Source organism: Lupinus angustifolius, chromosome LG02 (genome assembly GCF_001865875.1).
Source record: "Lupinus angustifolius cultivar Tanjil chromosome LG02, LupAngTanjil_v1.0, whole genome shotgun sequence".
Taxonomy (NCBI): Eukaryota; Viridiplantae; Streptophyta; class Magnoliopsida; order Fabales; family Fabaceae; genus Lupinus; species Lupinus angustifolius.
Window position 1 is genome coordinate 21131383 of NC_032010.1, and position 18568 is coordinate 21149950.

The following is an 18568-nucleotide window of genomic DNA, read 5'->3' on the forward strand; positions in this document are numbered from 1 at the left end:
ATCTTTCTTGAATATTCTCCGCGATCTTCAACATCTTCCAACTTCTTCTTCGTGATTCTCCTCCGAATTCTTTTCAACTTCTTCCAACTTCTTCTTTTAATCCAGGTAACATTCATTCCTCATGGTTTACATATGTGATTATGAGTCTGATTCTGATGTGGAGATCCTTCCTGGACCTCCACCGTGTTTCCAAAAACCACCGCCCTCATCTTATGCATTGGTGGAGGATCCCGAGCCGTTGTGCATCGTTCCCACTACTCCCAAAAATGGAGGTGCGGGGTTCCAATGGAGTGGTGTCGACGATTTTCTGGCATCATTGTGTGCCAAGTATGGGTTTATTTTGAGTGACAACTCTGAGTCTGATGACTATTGTGATGGCAGGTTCATGACGACGATGACATATAAGGCCAAGGCCCCTCAACTGTCTGTTCCTGAAGAGATGGTCGGGGAAGACTCTCGCTACTGGTGAGTTGATAGGGAGGTGCTTGGTACTCCTAGTTCGTTCCCCTATGGGACTCCCCTTAACGTTCATGTGGCCAAAAAGTATTTTCAAGGCTTCGAAATCAGCGCCCCTAGGTCGGGGGAAAGGGTTTGTTACAACTTTGCAGAGGAGAAGAGTGATAAGTACACCTTCTTCCTTTATGAGGTGTACTGCCGGCGTTTGGGGCTTCGCCTCCCTCTGGAGGAATGGGACGTGCAAGTCCTGGAGCATTTGCAGATCACTCCTAGTCAACTGACCCCCAACTCGTGAGGGTTCATCAGAGCCTTTGAGATCATGTGCAAGGCGGCGGACATCCCTTGCACACTAAAGTTATTCTTCTGGATGTTCCGCGTCGGCCGTCGCACCAATACTGATGAAGACAAAGAAGGTCGCCATGGGTGGACGTGTCTCCAATCTCGGCCCAGGCGGGGGTTATTTATGCCATTTTCATCGAAGGAGAAGAAGTGGAAAGGCGGATACTTTAGAGTGAATGTCAGGAAGACATTCAACTCCTGGTGCTTTACCAAATCTGGCGCGCCGCAGTTTCCTTTCTCGTGGAATGGGGACATCCACCAACGACCTTCCAAGGGCTTTCTGGTGGAGAATGAGGACTTATCCTCTGAAGAGGTGAAATTCGCTGAGGCTATGACCTATTGGATAGATGAGGGAGGACTTATCCTTTGCTCTGCAATCCGTGATGAGGGTGGAGCTTTAGTAGACTTTGTTGGTAGGTGGGCCGGATGTTGATTGTCTTTTTTGTTTGTTTTATGTATCTCCTTATCCTTTTATTAATGATTTTTTATTTGTGCAGTCGAACTAAAATCCAAGATGAGCGAGAAACTGATGAAGAGCATGCGGTTGAAGAGGGTCGCCGACCTGGTTAAGAAAGACGTTGCTGCTTCCAAACGTCAGAGGACGAGGTCTCCCGTTCCTCAGCCTTTTGAGGGGTCTCCCAGCCAGACTGTTCAGCCAGCTTCACTAAGGGGGGAAGGGTCGCCCTGCTAGGTAGTCGTCTCTTCCTGAGCAGCCTGAAGACCTTGTGGACCAGGAGTTGGTGCAAAGGGCTTCTGATCCGCCTCTTGCTGCATCTACCGAAGCGGTTTCTCTCGCTGCTCCTGCTGAAAAACCTCAGTTTGCATCGACGAGGGTAGAGGAGACCGCCTCTATGGCGGCGACCTGTGCCCCTGATCAAGAGGGTAGCCAAGATCGCCCCGCCAATCCGAGCAAGAAGAAAAGTTGTCGGGGCAGCCAAGATCGTCTCTCCTCTGTCTGTGTCCCCAAAGTGATTGATCAGGCGCTTATGAACGCCCAGACCAAGAAGGCCTTTGACACGTTATCCTTGCCCGTCCTGCTGCAGCACGTGAAAGGGGAGTGCTGTCCTCATTGCCTCCGTCCAGAAGTACTTGGAGACTGATGGGGTCTTGGAGTCGCAGATCGCGGATAGTTCAGTGGCGAAAATTCGGGCTCTGCATTAGGCGGAGAAGCAGAAGATGGCTGATCTTCATTCCGCAAAAAAGGAGGAGTTGGTCAAGCTGGGCGAGGTCGCCATGGCTCAGGTAGCCGACTTGTCAGCCCGTGTGGGTTTTCTTGAGATTGACAAAATCAAGCTTATCGCCCAGGTGATGGGGTCTGAGGGGGCGATCTGTGCTAAAGATCAAGCGCTCCAGCGGCGGGATCTTGAGATTCATCGTGTGAAAGAGGAGGCTGCGGTTTTGAAGGCCCTTGTTGATGCTACCGAGCAAGAAAAAAATGCACTCCTTGCGTAGGCGCGTGCGTTGGGGGAGGAAAAGGCGTCTCTGGAAACCCGGGTTTGGGAACTGGAGGTGGGGCAGACAGCCGTCGAAGCTGAAAAGTCTGCTTTGCTGGAAGACAAGGGTCAGCTGAGCGCCGAAAATGTGCAGCTGGAGAAGCTTGTGGGCGAAGCCGCTGTAGAGGCGTGGGAGAGTGCCCAGTCCCAGCTGGCGATGGCTTTTCCAAGCACTGATTGGACTTGGATGCAGCTGGGTGCCTATATGAAAGATGGGCACCTACTGGAAGCTAATGAAAATGGCGATCCAGCTTCGTTGCCTTTTCCTGGTCAAGATGGGGAGAATATGTAATCTTTTCTTTTTAAGTATCTTGTAATAGTTCCTCTTGAATGGACAGCTTTTGCGATTTGCCTTTTGTTTAGATTCTGTATTACGAAATGACTTTGTACAATTGTCAAACGATTTGTCTTAAACAACTTTGAATGTTTGATGGAATCAATTCCGGCGGGCGAGTGTACCAGGCAAGGGGGGCGAAAACCGGCCCCTTGGGTGAGTGTAAAAAACCACGAGTGGGAAGTGATCCTTGCCTCGGGCGGGTGATGGCACCAGACAAGGGGGGCGAAAACCAGCCCCTTGGGTGAATGTGAAAACCACGAGTGGGAAATGATCCTCGCCTCGGGCGGGTGATTGCACCATGCAAGGGGGGCGAAAACCAGCCCATTGGGTGAATGTGAAATCCGCGAGTAGGAAGTAATCCTTGCTTCAGGCGAGTGATTGCACCAGGAAAGGGGGCGAAAACCGGCCCCTTAGGTGAATATGAAAACCACGAGATGAAGTAATCCTTACTTCGGGCGAGTGATTGCAGTAGGCAAAGGGGGTGAAAACCGGCCCCTTGGGTGAATATAAAAACCACGAGTAAGAAGTAATCCTTCAAAACAACACAAAGTATAATACTTTGTTATCATGTATATTTGAAAAAGATTACAAAAGCACGACCAACCGCGTATGGGGTTGTCAGTTAAACTTCGCCGCGGTTTTCTTTTTAATGATTTCTTCCCTCAAACGAGCCCTTTCCCGGATCTCTTCCACTTCGTCAAGGTTGTTTCTTAGGAGAGATTGATTGCCACCCTCGTTGAACTGAAGTGTTCGCCAGGTAGGTTCTCCTATCTCGACCGGGATCATGGCCTCTGCGCCGTATGTTAAGTTGAATGGTGACTCAGAGGTCGTAGAATGGGGAGTGGTCTGATATGCCAATAGTACGTGATGGAGTTGGTCTGGCCAATTTCCTTTCGATTCGTCCAGTCTCTTCTTTATATCTTTTAAGATGACCTTGTTTGCTGCCTCGGCCTGCCCATTAGTTTGTGGATGCTCCACTGAAGTGAAATGCTGTTTAATGCGGAGGCCCGACAACAATTCTTGGAACATTCGATCAACAAACTGAGTGTTGTTATCAGTTATTATGGCGGATGGGATATCGAAACGAGTGATTATGTTTCGCCAAGTGAATTTTTGGATATTCGCTGAGGTGATGGTGGCCAATGCTTCTGCCTCTATCCTTTTGGTGAAATAATCTATGGCAACTATCAAAAATTTCAATTGCCCCGTTGCTTGAGGGAAAGGTCCCAAGATGTCCATACCCCATTTGCAGAAAGGCCAAGGCGCTTGTGTTGTGGTTAATTCCCCTGGCGGGGCTTTGTGGAAGTCAGCGAAAAGTTAGCAACGAGTGCATTTTCGAGTAAGGTCTACGGCGTCCTTTTCCATTGTGGGCCAATAGTATCCAACACGTAACACCTTCTTGGCGAGTGAAGCGGCGCCCAAGTGATGCCCACAACTTCCTTCATGGATTTCTCTAAGGACATAATCTGCCCGCTCTGAACCAAGACAATTAAGCAAGAGGGCGGTGAATCCCCGCCGATATAGTGTCCCCCGGACTAGAGTGTACTAGGAGCAACATTTGAGGAATCGTTGCTTCTCTTTTAAATCAAAGGGAAGGTTACCATAGAGGATGTTTCGGATGAATGGGTCCGTCCAGTTGTCTGGGATCTCCACTTGTTCCACTGCCATGACACTTGGGTGGTAGACTGCACCCTGGACAACGGACCGATTGTTTCTGAGGCATTTGGTACTAGCGAGTTTGAACAAGATATATGCACGGGCATTGCTTTCACGGGGCACATGTTGAATGGTTGCTTCATCGAAGTTGGCCATGAGTTCTTTTACTTTGAGCAGATATTTCTCAAGGAGGGTATCATTGGTCTAGTATGCACCTGTAATTTGGGAAACAGCTAATTGGGAATCACTGCAAATCAATACCTTATGGGCGCCCACCTCTTTTGCTAGTTGTAACCCGGCGATGCAAGCCTCATATTCTGCCTGGTTATTGGAGGTTGGAAATGTGAAGGTGAGGGAATGCTTGATGGTTACTCCTTGTCCATCCTCCAACAGAATTCCAGCTCCGCTGCCCCTTGGATTAGAAGACCCGTCGACAAAGATAGTCCACACTTACTCTCGATCGCCCTCTGGTGCGGTCAGCTCGGCTAAGAAAAAAGACAGGACCTGGCTCTTGATGGTCGTGCGAGGTTCGAAACGGATGTCAAATTGTGAGAGTTCTATTGACCATGTGATCATCCGCCCAGCCAACTCTGGTTTATGTAATATTTGCTTGATTGGTTGATTGGTTCTGACAACAGTTGCATGAGATTGGAAGTATTGGTGCAACCTCCGCGGGACTATCAACAATGCATAAGCCACCTTTTCCAGCTTCTGATACCTCAATTATGGGCCTTGCAGGGCTTTGCTTGTAAAATAGACGGGATTTTGTCATTCTTCCGTTTCTCGGATCGACATGGTTGCGACCGCTTCATCGGACACGACCAGATACACATATAGAACCTCATTAGGCACTGGCTTGGAGAGAATAGGGGGCGGCCAAATATTGTTTGAAAATGTTGAACGCCGCTTCGCAATTGTCAGACCATTCACACCTCTTGCTCTTCTTCAACAACTGGAATAAGGGAAGTTAGTGTTTGGCGGCGGACGGGAGAAACCTGGACAACGTAGCTAGTCGCCCATTCAACTGTTGAATTTCTTTAACTGTGCGGGGGCTCCTCATGTCGATGATTTCCTGGCACTTGGATGGGTTCGCCTCAATCCCTCGACTAGTCAGAAGAAAACCGAGGAACTTGCCAGCTTCCATCCGAAGGTACATTTTTCTAGATTGAGCCTCATGTTGTACTTGAGGAGTTGTTGAAAAATATTTTCCAGAATGGATATATGATCTTCGCCGGGGAGGCTTTTGGCGATCCTATCATCCATGTAAACTTTCATGTGTTCTCCAATCTGCCCGGCAAACACCTTGCTCATCATTCTCTAGTAAGTCGCCCCAGCATTTTTCAACCCAAAAGGCATGACGGTGTAGCAGTAGGCGGCCTGATCAATGATGAATGTTGTTTTCTCCTGGTCGGGAGGGTTCATCGGAATCTGATTGTACCCGGAATAAGCGTCCATGAAGGATATTTACTGGTAGCCTGAAGAGTTATCCACCAAATGGTCAATATTGGCAAAAGGATAAGGGTCTTTAGGGCATACCTTATTGAGATCCGTATAATCCACGCACATCCGCCACTTCCCAGAAGGCTACTTTACTAACACAACATTCGTCAACCAAGTGGTGTAGGTGATCTCGCGGATGAAACCCGCCTCTAGCAACTCGGCAACCTTCAAGGCTACCTCTTTGGTCCTGTCAGTTCCCATTTTTCGCCTTCTCTGTGCCACCGGCTTAGCACCTTGTTTTGTTGTTAGCTGGTGGAAGACAAAGGAATGATCTATACCAGGCATGTATGCTGCTGACCAGGCGAAGAGGTCCTGGTTCGCTTTCAAAGATGCCTCCAGCTTCAACCTTTGACCAGGCCGAAGGGTGCTGCTAAGATAGACCACCTGTCCCGGGGATTGGCTCAACTGTAAAGTTGTTTTTCCCCCTCTAGCTGTGGTCGAAAGTCCCATTCGTCCGCTCGGACATCCAGTTCTACCATATGCACGCCCCGAGGTCTTTTGGAGGGGGGTACGTGTTGTTTGCTGAAGTGGGGGCGGAGGCTCATCTGGTAGCAACTGCGAGCTGAGTGCTGATCCCCTTTCATTGTGCAGACTTGGAGGCTGATTGAGAGGAACTTCATGCATAGATGGGGCGTAAAGACGATTGCTTCAAGCTTGTTCAAAGTTGGTCGGCCAATAATGGCGTTGTACGCTGAATCGCACTAGACTACCAAGAAATTTGTCTGGACCGTCCTACTCAAAGGGTGGTCGTCGATCGTTAGCCAAATCTCCACGTACCCCCTGGGGGTGATTCCTTGACCGGAAAATTCGACCAATTGCCCATCATATGGCAGGAGGTCGCGGTCATGGAGTTCCATCTTCTCAAACAAATCCTGGAAGATAATGTCAGATGAGCTACCCTGATCAATGAATATGCGACTAACCTTCTTGTTATTGAGCTTGGCAGTGATAACATGGGGATCATCGTGCCCTCGGACGACACCTTCATAATCACGGTCGTCGAATGTAATAGGGGGCGCTGATTTGTAGCTCTGTCTCTGCTGGGAGCTCCTGGCGGCGACATGCATTACCTCCCGCACATACTTCTTCTGGGCGGCCCTAGAGGTGCCTCCAGCGAAAAAGCCTCCTGAAATAGTGTTAATATCAACTGGGCTCCTTGGCCTTCGGTTGTCTGCACGGTGCCTATCCGCTTGAGGTCGTGGGGTAGGGCACCGTTGCTGAAATTGAGGAGGGGACCACCTTTTCGAAGACTCGGGTCGACGATGTTGTGGCGATCGCCGACGTTGTTCCAAGCCCATGATGAACCACTGTAAATGACCGGTCTGGATGAGATCCTCGATGGTGTCACAGAGTTGTGTGCAATCATTGGTCAGGTGGCCAAACATACTATGATAGCCACGGTATTTGGATCGGTCTTGTGGGCATGGCTTGGTAGGGCGTGGGCAGGGAAGTTGGACGAGGTGGGTGGAGATGACCTCCTGTAGAATCCTTGAGCGGCTGGCGTTCAGAGGGGTATATGTGGAGTATTTGGCCTTTTTAGGTAGTGAGGGTAGGTCGTCGGGGTGGTCGTGGAGTCTTGGTCGTTTGGCTTCCCGTGATGGGTGATGTATTTGGGGCTCGGTGTGGGTGTGAATATGATGGGTTTCTTCTAAATTGATGAATTGTTGGGCCTTGGAGCGGAGGTCTTCCATTGTAAGATCGGTGTACTTGGCTAACTCTGTGCGGAAGAGACCTTCTTGAATTCCCATAACGAGGACGTGCACTGCGACCTCAGGGCTCAAAGTACGTACCTTCATGGCATCGGTATTAAACTGATCTAGATACGCCCAGATGGATTCATTAGGTCCTTGGCGAATGCCAGACAGCATGTACGACGACCTTGGTTGCTCTTTGCTTGCCGTGAATCTTGTGTTGAAGGCTAAAGCTAGAGTTTCCCATGTGTTGATCCTGTTTGGAGCCAAATGAGTGAACCATTGGAGAGCCGCCTTTTTAAGAGTCAGGGGGAAGGCTCTGCACATGATTGGGTCGGTCGCCCCGTGAAATAACATGGAAGCCTCGAAAGCGTCAAGGTGATCTTGGGGGTTCGCCGTACCATCGTACTGGTCCATATTTGCGGGGCGGGTGAAGTGTGAGGGTAATGGGTAGGCCATCATGGTAGGTGTAAAGGGATGTCTAGCACCGCAGGAGTGGTGCGGGATTGGTTGGGATAGTAGGTGAGATTCGCTCGCTGACTCTTCACGGTTACTTTCGTGAATAGGGCGCTCCGAGCGATCCCCATGGTTTATCTTAGATTGGCGAAGTTCTTGTATTATGTCGGCTTGTTGCTGGATGAGCCGCTCTTAGTGTTCCCAGCATCTGGAGGAGGTGTTGGGTGGTTGGTTGTTGTTCTGGTGTGGTATGATGACTTCGGCTGGCTTGATGGGATGGTTGTCTTGGTGGGGGCAGGGTCAACTTGGCTGGTAGATAGAGCTCGGTTTCTAGTAGTCACCATGGTGTGAGTTCCCACAGACGGCGCCAATGTTCTTTCCTAGAACACAAAGGTACGGAACGGTAGTTGATCGGTTGCAGAGGATGGAGAGGAGGAAGAACGTCAATGTAGCAGGATGATGTAGAAGAGTTGGACCCGCCAGTGGAGGTACCTGAAAAGGTTCTCCGACGATCAAGTCAGTATATGAACTTGGGTGAGAAGTGTATGGGAATATGAGAATATGAGGAGATGGAGCAATAGAGTGAGTAATGCTTAAAGAGTAGAGGGATTAGAAAAATTTCAAGCTTGCAAATGCAGTGCTAGAGAATTCTCTAGGTATGTGGTAATATTTGCCCACCTCTGACAAATAATTATGAGTTTAAAATTTATGCACTAACAGTTTTAAAAACTTTTTATTATAGTATTAACAATGATTAACAAATTAATAGTGAATAATTTGCTGACATATAAAAAACATCAATATATACATATTAAATCCTATAATTTTCTGGAATACTAATTCCATTTCTCCTCATATATATCACAGTGAAAGCCGTATAATAATCCATAACAATGAGTAAGACAAAAAATAGTTAAAATATATAGAATTATGTGAGCCAAAAGTTGGAACGTTATTCTCTCAATCTCATCTGATATCGACCGAAATAAATTTTATTATCAATATACCATATTTTCATTGGTGAAAGATACAGTTTGATAAAATCAATTTCTGTTTAAGAGTGACTACTTTTATGCTGTTATTAATGTGGTTAACGTTAGAATTGTGGAGTTGAGCGGGTAAGAGAGAACAACGGTCAGGAAGACAAACTAAAGTAATAAAGAATCTCTGTGCTCACTCTTCCTCTGTTCATTCCCAACGGTAACTTCTCTGAACTTGCTCACCGGCTGGGCCCACTCTATCAATGAAACAAAGCTCAATAAAAGAAAAAATCCATATACAAATAATATAACTATTTTTTTTTATAGTTTTACAACATCATTTACTATTCATATTCAATAATTATTAATTCTTTTAAAAAATAATAATATAAATAAATAATATGTGATATATTGGTCATACACAAATTTTTATACTTATAATATATAAATATTATAGTATTTTAATAAAATAAAAGTTAAGTCAATGCTCGACATGTATAGATCACTTTATTTTATTTTGTTAACTCTTTTTTATATTTGTTCTAATTCATTTTATTTTAGTTTTTTTTGTACTATGAAATATATTTTTTCCTCACCTTTTTTGTTAATGAACTAATCGATTTCAGAGTTAATAACTGTATTTTCTAACAAATATCGCTTCCAAGAATTATACATCAACTATGGGAATCCAGTGAAGTTTTACACGACCACCATCTTGTTAGTATATTATTTTAGTTTACTCTATTAGGTTTTTCAATATGATTCTTAATGCAGAAATTCGCAAAACAATAAATATATGCTCGTAGGTTAATAATATTTTATGCGTATTATAAGATCAGTTCAAATGAAAAAATAGTGTATATCTTAATAATATAGATTTTTTTGTAATTTGATACATTATTTATTATTCATATATAATAATTATTAATTATTGAATAAAATAATACATATAAATATTGAACGATACGTACAGGATTGATAATAATTGAGATGAATACTAAATATATTCCCAAAACTTATTCATTAGGAATTTTTAAAATCATTCCTAAATGACAAATTTAAAACCCTATTTATTCACATTATTAGTAGACTGCAGAGTGCAGTCATGGCCAACAAATTTATCTGTTTTACAACTTTTTCCAGCCATTACTTCCCTGACTCTTACCCCAAGTTACATTCTCATACTCTTTAGTTTATTATTTATTTAATAATCACTTAGTATAATATAGGTATGTGTAAAGTTTCCTACATAGTTAGAACATTATATATTATTTTTTTGTATTATTTTTTTTAAAATTTAATAATGATTAAAATAAATGGTAAGTGATAGGATGACAATGTATAAGATTTATACACTTTCAAATCATACATTTTTTCTCTTCGTATAATCTCTTTAAAATAACCTACAGCAAAGAATTAGTAGGTGTTAATTAACCTTAAATAACTCTATTTTACAACTATAGTTATATCAATTAATGATAGTTAAATATGTGCTAATACATTAATTTGGTATAAACAGAATGTATCCCTCTTTAAAAAACCAGCAAAACATTGAATAATATGTTTGCCATTATACCTTCCCTAATTAATAGGATGAATAATGAGTTGAGTGATAATGTGTGACTTAATTATTAAAAGGATATAAATGGTAATGGCAAAATCTGAAAATAATAATAATTTAATATAAATAGACATATTATTTACATTTATTAATATACACTCCACAACCTCTAAAGACAATTATTTCATTATTTATTGTTTTATTTTTTTAATGAGAAAAACATATATGCATTACCTTATTCTTTAATGAGAAAAATATATATATAGTGACAATGTATGAATTTTATACATTTAATCATAGTCGACTCTTCAAAAAATAATACAAATTGATGATAAATAATACATGTATAAATCTTTATATTAACATACATATATATTATGATCTTTTTTTTTAGTTTTTTCCCATTTTAACTATACTGATTAAGTCTAAGATAATATTAATTACTTATTTACCAATTATATATGTAATATAATGCAATTTGTTAATATTCAAAATTCACATATAACAATTTTAGTTATATTATAATATAAATATTAGTATAAAATGTAATTAAATAGATCAATTCATTAAATTTAATATGACTTTTAGATAAGTATGGTATGTTATACTAAACATGCTTTGTAAGAAGCTATAGTCTAGTATGTTCATGAAAAAAATTCTAACATGTATGATCTCTTATAAGTTAAGTAATAAGTCATTTTAACTAGACATAACTTATTTCCATCAAAAATTCTCAATATAAAATTTATATATTCAATTAAATCAAATTCTATTAACATCAATGAAATTCATTCACCACATTTCTTCTCAAAGTTTTAACCGATTAATAATTTTATTTTAGATTTGTTAATTTTGAATATCATGATTATATTACGATCACTATAAAGGTAATATAATACTTAAAATGAGTAAAAATTAGTAAAATCAAGCTTGAATCGACTTAACTAGTTGAGGATTGGTTTGAGTCAAGTTGAATGAAAAATATATTTTTACTTTAAGATCGGCTCAATTAAATGTCTTTGACCTTGTTATTAGGCTCAAATTTGTATCGTCCTCTAATTAAATGATGAAGAATAATATATATGTATTGTGAGTGTAAAAATTTATACACAATTAATACATTATTTATCATTAATTTGAATTACTTTTTTGAAGAACAAGAATGATAAAACATGAATGATGAATGATACAATAATACTGTATAAAACTCACACGCTCTTGATGTATACATTTTTTTCTATTTTTAAATCGATTTCTATTTAAAACTTACCATATGTATTATATTCATCTATTAATATGAAAACTCTATTTATATAATAATTATAATTTAGTTTTTAAATTATGTATATATTATGTTTATATATATGTATTATATATTAAATATGTATAAATTTAGAGATTTTCTAGTGTGCATATATATATATCAATTTAAAGATTTAGCTCTAGTTTGACTCATTTATCTAACTAATTCAATTTTTAACTTAAATTGAACTCATTTGATTCATGATCACAATAACGCGTTAAGTTTAAGATGAATATCAACCTAATTCTATGCACTATAAGTCCTACTATTTTGCAAACTGCTCTTAGAATAATTTGGATTTATTGATAAAATTGAGTAAAATTTAGATTTTCTCTTCCTTTGACCAAATTTCCTCTAAATTAAAAGTTAGTAGTGATATAAAAGAAAACCAAGTTTTAGAATAACCTTTTAACACCAAGCCTTGAGCAATTTACACTCTTTCCCTAATGGCAAAGAAAATGCAAAGAATGTGAAGTAAGGAAAGGGTCAAATTAGCGAGTTCATACAAAGTAGTAGCACAAACAAGGGAAGAAGAGTGTGCCAAATACAATTGCATGGTCAAAGAACGTTTTAAAAAAATTGAGTGTGATAGCAATGCTTCGCTATTAACACGTAATGACGTAAATAAAGATGGGCCCACACTGACTTTCATAATTCTCTATTTAAACTAAACCTCAAATATCTTTATCTCTTCACAATAACAAAGCATAATTAAAAAAAGAACAAGACTAGTTCCAACGTTAGAATTTCGAACACCACCACCAACGTTTATCAAACATGTCGTGCTCCGTCGCGGTTTCAAGTTCTCCGGTGTTCTCACCTTCTTCTTCTCTTTTTTGTACAAAGCCTTCTATTTTATCTTCTTCTCCAGATTCACATACCCTTTCTCTTTCTCATCTCAAACCTTCTTCTTCTGGAACGGCGTCGTGTTGTTCTTCTCCTTCTAATTCTACTTCTTCGCCTTCTTCTCCTTTTCGGCTTCGTCTTTCTAAGCCTCCGGTTATATCCTCTACGTCTCCGAACGGAGCTGTTTTGAAGAGGAAGAGGCCGGCCAGGCTTGATATACCGGTTTCTTCTCTCACATTTGGGGTTCCGGCGACGCCGTCTGCGGTGGCTAGGGATGTGGTAGAGGCTGAAGGAGATGGGTTTTCTGTTTATTGTAAGAGAGGAAGGAGGGAGTATATGGAGGATCGTTATTCTGCTGCTGATAATCTACGTGGTGAATCCAAAATGGTAATGTTTTTAATTTTTTAATTTATGTTTTATTTTGGACTTTAATTTGTTGAGTGATTGATCAGGTTATGATTTTGGGACATGGGGTTGTCGAAAGTTTGAAACTTTCTTTCTGATTTTGATATGGGTAGTATTAAATTGTTGAATAGCTTTGGATATTTATGAATTTGCCTTTTGAAGTTGTGGTATGCAGTATTTATTGATTTTTTTGTTTCAAATTTGTGAATTTATAGTTGCATCTGGAAAGTTCTGAGATTTATTAAGTTTCAAAGCAACTTTTTTGCTGAAAAAAGTTAGCTGCTAGGAAAGTCTTCAATTTGATTCATGAAGAGATAAATAAACCCTTTAATTCAATGTTTGAGTATTTGTTATAATGTTATGAAGTTGGCTAAGTAATTAATGTGTGGGACAATATCTAGCTGCATGAATTAATTATTTACCTGTGTTATGTATAGATAGTTGAGACAAAGAAATTAGGGAAAGATCATAATGAATGTAATGTTAGTTGAGATTTGCAGAATATACTCTTGATTTTCATGTTTAATGAGCTAAATGGATGAGATCATTATAGGGCAATCAAATCTAACATGTAAGTCTGTTTTATGATAACTGCAGGCTTTTTTCGGTGTATTTGATGGACATGGAGGTGCCAAAGCTGCAGATTTTGCTGCGAAGAACTTAGAAAAGAATGTCTTAGATGAAGTGATTAGTAGTGATCAAGAAGATATCGAGGAGGCGGTGAAGCGTGGTTACCTCAACACTGATTCTGATTTCTTAAAAGAGGATCTCACTGGTGGTTCATGCTGTGTGACAGCACTGATTAGAAATGGTAACCTTGTGGTGTCCAACGCTGGTGATTGTCGTGCTGTCATAAGCCGAAGCGGTGTTGCAGAGGCCCTAACATCTGATCATCGACCTTCAAGGGAAGATGAAAAGGAAAGAATTGAGACTCTGGTAAGCATATGAGCATGATAGTGGTTTGCCTTTTGTGTTTGGTTACTGAAACTCATGTTTGAGTTAGGCTTTGTCGGTTCTAATGTGTTGAAATTTGCTCTCCAGGGTGGCTATGTTGATTTATGCCGTGGTGTTTGGAGGATCCAGGGATCTCTTGCTGTGTCTAGAGGAATCGGAGATCGCCACATGAAACAATGGGTGACAGCAGAACCTGAGACCAAAGTTCTCAGAATTGAACCTGAACATGACTTGTTAATCTTAGCTTCAGATGGATTATGGGATAAGGTATAAAACCTAAGCAATTAATTTCACTTTTACAACTCCCTTAGTATTGCAGAACATTGTTGCTAATTCTTTCTCATTCTGTTTCAGGTTAGTAATCAGGAAGCAGTAGATATCGCTCGTTCTTTTTTCGCCGGGAACAATAAACCACAACCATTGCTGGCTTGTAAAAAGCTTGTAGATTTGTCAGTTTCGCGCGGCTCCATGGATGATACAAGTGTTATGGTAATCAAGTTGGAGCAATATATTTAGAATTCCTTCAGTAGAAGAGAAGGTGTTGCCTGATGATAGAGTAGCTAATTCTTTTCTGTATATATCTGATGGATGACTTTACTTCAATTTTTTGAATAGATAGCTGAGTAGAGGGTATTAACAAAATGACTTAGGTAACTTATTTCTTAGAATGATATTGAGTTAAGAAGGATTAAATTACTTCATACATTATTATTATGGTAATTCATTCATTTTTATATATTGAAGGTATCAAATTCTTATGAATTTAACTATTTCCATTTTGAATATTTAAATGTAGATTTGGATTTGGATTTGAATTTTCTCATGTTGAATACATGGGAGAGTTATATTACATAGAGAAAGACTACTTTGTCTCATGTTGGGTCATGGTGAAATTTCGATTTCCTATCACTATTGGATTATATCAATGATAGACTTTGAGTCCTGATCTTTTACAACAAAAAAAACTATAGGCAAAAGTAAAAATATTATGAAGCATATCAATAATTTATTTATATACGAAATGAGAGAAAAAATGCTTGCTATTGTCATTGATGTATAATTGATGATTGAATAATCATTCATGATTGATCTTCACATGATAAAATTTGTGTTTGTGTCTCTTTAAACATAACGGTTATCCAAATTCTTCACCCCCTTAAGCTTATAGATAAAGCATAACGTTTGATTTTTTTGGGTTAACAAACAAACAAATTATTTTCACAATTAGGGGTCTAATCATTAGAAAAGTGATACCTAAGAAATGGAAATGACTTGCTGTTCACTTCTTTTCAAAATGGAAATGATGTTAGTATATATATTATTTTTAGTTAAGATTGAATAATAATTATAATATAAATGGTAAAAGATATATTGATATTATAAAAAATTCTTATACTATAAATATGTATATGTTAGATTGTTGACTATAAAATAACATCATGAACTAAGATCGTCTTTCCCCAATATTTTTCATGTTTCCCTATTCTGGTTGAATCAAAATCTGCCAACGTAGCACCTCATTTTAATTTTATTTTATAAAGTAATATATTAATATCTATATGTCTGGTAGCACTATGGGTAGAAATTGACCAAGTTTCATGGTAATTAGGAGCACTGACTAGGTCTCTCTGCCGACCACTGAGTTGAATAAATTAGGACCAAGAAAGAATCATATCCATTGCCAAATTTGTCTCTAGCAACTATTCCCGCACAGAATAAATGAATCATTCATAAACAAGTAGCTCATTGTTCGTTCTAGATCAATAGAGTCAACAAAGGAACATTATGTAACCGAAGTCATATGGTACTTAAGATGGATGAAGAGTTTACTGAATAAAATGATAATGTGATAAATTTTTGAGTCTTACATAATATAAATACTAACATATTGACATTTTGTTTATTAAAAAAAAAGTTAGGTATATTTAACTTGTTTTTAGAATTTGATTACATACCTATATTTTAACGATGAGGTGATATTCAAGTTACCTTAATGATGCACCTACCGATTAATTTATTTCTCCGTTTTAATTAAGGAAAACTCATCCGAAGACCGGCAGATTTATAAGAATATTTTTTGTTACTTCTAAAATATTTAGCACCAAAAAAAGACTACACTAAATAATTGTTATAATAACTAACATTTAAATGTACATACCTATCACGCACCATACATTCACGATTACTAAATCAAAATTAATACTTTTATGACAACTAGATAATGATTGGATTTGGATATTATTTTGGTCTTGTTTGATTATTGTTTCTACATAAAAAATAATGCACTTTGTACACATTAAGATGGGGATATAATATAATAATGAAGTGATAATTGACAAATTTGATATTTGTTTATGCAATTATACTTGACTTGAAACTGAGTTAGGATATTAAATATGTCTCAGGAGGGTTCGAGGCATTGAGACTAAACTACACTCATGACACGTTATCACTTGGCGTTCCTTCGAGGAAGGCACAACATGTTTCTCAAATGTACACACCAAATGGTCTTATATATAATACGATCCCCACATAAATGTACAAGATTCGATAAGAAAGTGAGAACATGCATGTAACCAAACCTAAAGATCCAATTACCAAACAACATTTTTAGTAATATGCAGTGCATGTACCACATACCATTTGAAACATGCCAATAATATATGCTATGAATGATCTTGAGGGATTAAATTGAAATACATGTTCCTAACATTAAATTGAAATCTAGTTTTAAACTAGTGCAAGTGATGATGAATGATCTCGAGGAACATGATTGGATGCAAATGTACGGCTTACTCCCCAAGGTGATTCTAGAGCAGATTTTTTTCAAGAAGTAGAATAGAGCAGAATTTTTTATTACATTATACACTACAAAAAATTATCCGATTAGCCACGGTTAAAACTGTCGCTATTGTACCACAAAACCGTGGCAAAATACAGCAGCCACGGTTTCCTCTACCCTAGCAATTACTGGCGTTGCAAAAATTTTGCCACGGTCTGTTTATGATATGGCCACGTATTCACCAAGTGTGGTAACATTTCTTTAACCACAGTTTCAACCGTGGCTAATGTGACTACAACCGTGGCTAATGTTTACCATTAATTTAACCACATTTTAACCGTGGCTAATTATTTATTCAGTTATTCACATATTCCTCTCCTCATCCTCTCTAGCAATCATTATATTCCATAAAATAACGATAAAAAGAAAGCAAGATAAATTAAATATTTACAAGCTAAAATTGATTCTCAATTTACAAAATATTATTTCCTTTCACATTTCTTTCTATCATAATTCTTTCTATCATAAAAAGAAAGCAAGATAAATAAATAAGAAAGTCATATAAATAGGAAGGAGTATTTTAGCACACACACGTACATATATTATCTTAAAAAATTAGATAAACATGGAGTAAAATTGATATTTTATTAATACTCATACAAATATATTGGATATTCCATACTCCTACATACACTCTAAAAGATCCAATTTATTATGAAGAAAAGATCACATTAGCTACAAAAATAGAAATATATCACAATCTGGCTAGTCACATACATATCTGTAAAATGTTAATTGTAGACACCCCACACTAGTAACACTTTGTTCATAATCTACATAGTCAATGAAATTGATCATGTTCAAAGTCTCTCATCAAATCTGGCTAGAAAAAACTACCCTTATTTGTGTAGCCATAATCACAAAACATAGTCAAAAAAACATAAACGGCATCATTATATTATATTGCAAATGTAGTTTAGTAATTTACTGGTTTTCTAACCACTCAACATCACACCACAAATCATGTTATACATGTGGTAAAAAATAGAAATTATAAAGTCAGCTGAACAAAAAGCGCGACCATCACGCAATGCACAAGGCTCTCACACCTAGAGCCTCACCCCATTTCTAACTACAACCTTACTCGTTGCGCCGAGTCTACACGAAACAATGATGCTAAATTAAAAGAGACACAAAGCCACAACAATCACACGAGATAAAAACTTGCAAATATACCTCTCTTCCAAGATGGAAAGGAACTTCAGGTCCACCAGTGATCTCAACAGCAACGACTCCACCCAACTGCGTTACCATAAAATTTAACATTTAAACACAACACCACCAAAATAACCTAACCAAAATTTTCCACATCTTATATCTAACAAATTAACAATCTCTAATAACGCAGTGGTAAAATGAAAAGGAAAAAAAAGAAATGGACAATAAATTCTGACTTGGTCGAAATCAGCGTAGCTCAAGATAGGGAACTGCTCCTTGATTGGCTCCAAAAGCCTAACAACGATATCAAGACCGTTGTTAGCACCGTGAGCAAGTTCAGCTGCATGCTTAATAGTCCCGAATGGACCACCGGTCTTCGTTTTCACGTCATAGGTTCCAGCCGAGTGCCATCTACATTAAATAATATAATATTATATAAATCAGAATAAAAATAAAATAAAAAATTAGATAAATAACATCAATCGAAGAGGGAGCATAGAAGCATACGCTAGACGGAGGATCAGAGGAGCACAGCCCTTCTCAGCGATGAAACCTCTCAGCTTCTTCTTCGCCTTCTCAACGACTTTCTAG

At 38.9% G+C, this 18568-nt stretch overlaps 3 protein-coding genes across 3 annotated transcripts in view; 1 reads left to right on the plus strand and 2 right to left on the minus strand.

Annotated features, from left to right (window-relative positions):
• On the minus strand, window positions 6483-7931 carry LOC109328216. Its single transcript, XM_019561578.1, has one exon. The coding sequence runs from the start codon at window positions 7929-7931 to the stop codon at window positions 6483-6485; it is 1449 nt and encodes a 482-aa protein (XP_019417123.1).
• Window positions 8090-18568, minus strand: part of LOC109328226 (probable L-ascorbate peroxidase 6, chloroplastic) — a 15779-nt gene continuing 5300 nt past the window's right edge. Inside the window, exons 2-6 of the mRNA XM_019561590.1 lie at window positions 18485-18564; window positions 18214-18388; window positions 17954-18061; window positions 11935-11949; window positions 8090-8308 (exon numbers count right to left, since the gene is read on the minus strand). Of these exons, the coding sequence (XP_019417135.1) occupies window positions 8090-8308; window positions 11935-11949; window positions 17954-18061; window positions 18214-18388; window positions 18485-18564 (597 nt within the window). The remainder of the gene's footprint in view (window positions 8309-11934; window positions 11950-17953; window positions 18062-18213; window positions 18389-18484; window positions 18565-18568) is intronic.
• Window positions 12452-14687, plus strand: LOC109339026 (probable protein phosphatase 2C 25). Its single transcript, XM_019576394.1, has 4 exons — window positions 12452-13005; window positions 13621-13959; window positions 14065-14244; window positions 14332-14687. The coding sequence occupies exons 1-4, from the start codon at window positions 12550-12552 to the stop codon at window positions 14491-14493; spliced, it is 1137 nt and encodes a 378-aa protein (XP_019431939.1). The 5' UTR covers window positions 12452-12549; the 3' UTR covers window positions 14494-14687.

What these genes read in the sequence shown, in the direction of transcription:
- LOC109328216 (XM_019561578.1), bottom strand. Translation starts at nt 7,931, where the DNA reads ATGGCCTACCCATTACCCTCACACTTCACCCGCCCCGCAAATATGGAC.
- LOC109339026 (XM_019576394.1), top strand. Translation starts at nt 12,550, where the DNA reads ATGTCGTGCTCCGTCGCGGTTTCAAGTTCTCCGGTGTTCTCACCTTCT. An exon ending in TACGTGGTGAATCCAAAATG is followed by an intron (nt 13,006 to 13,620) that starts GTAATGTTTTTA and finishes TGATAACTGCAG; the next exon opens with GCTTTTTTCGGTGTATTTGA. An exon ending in CAGATGGATTATGGGATAAG is followed by an intron (nt 14,245 to 14,331) that starts GTATAAAACCTA and finishes ATTCTGTTTCAG; the next exon opens with GTTAGTAATCAGGAAGCAGT.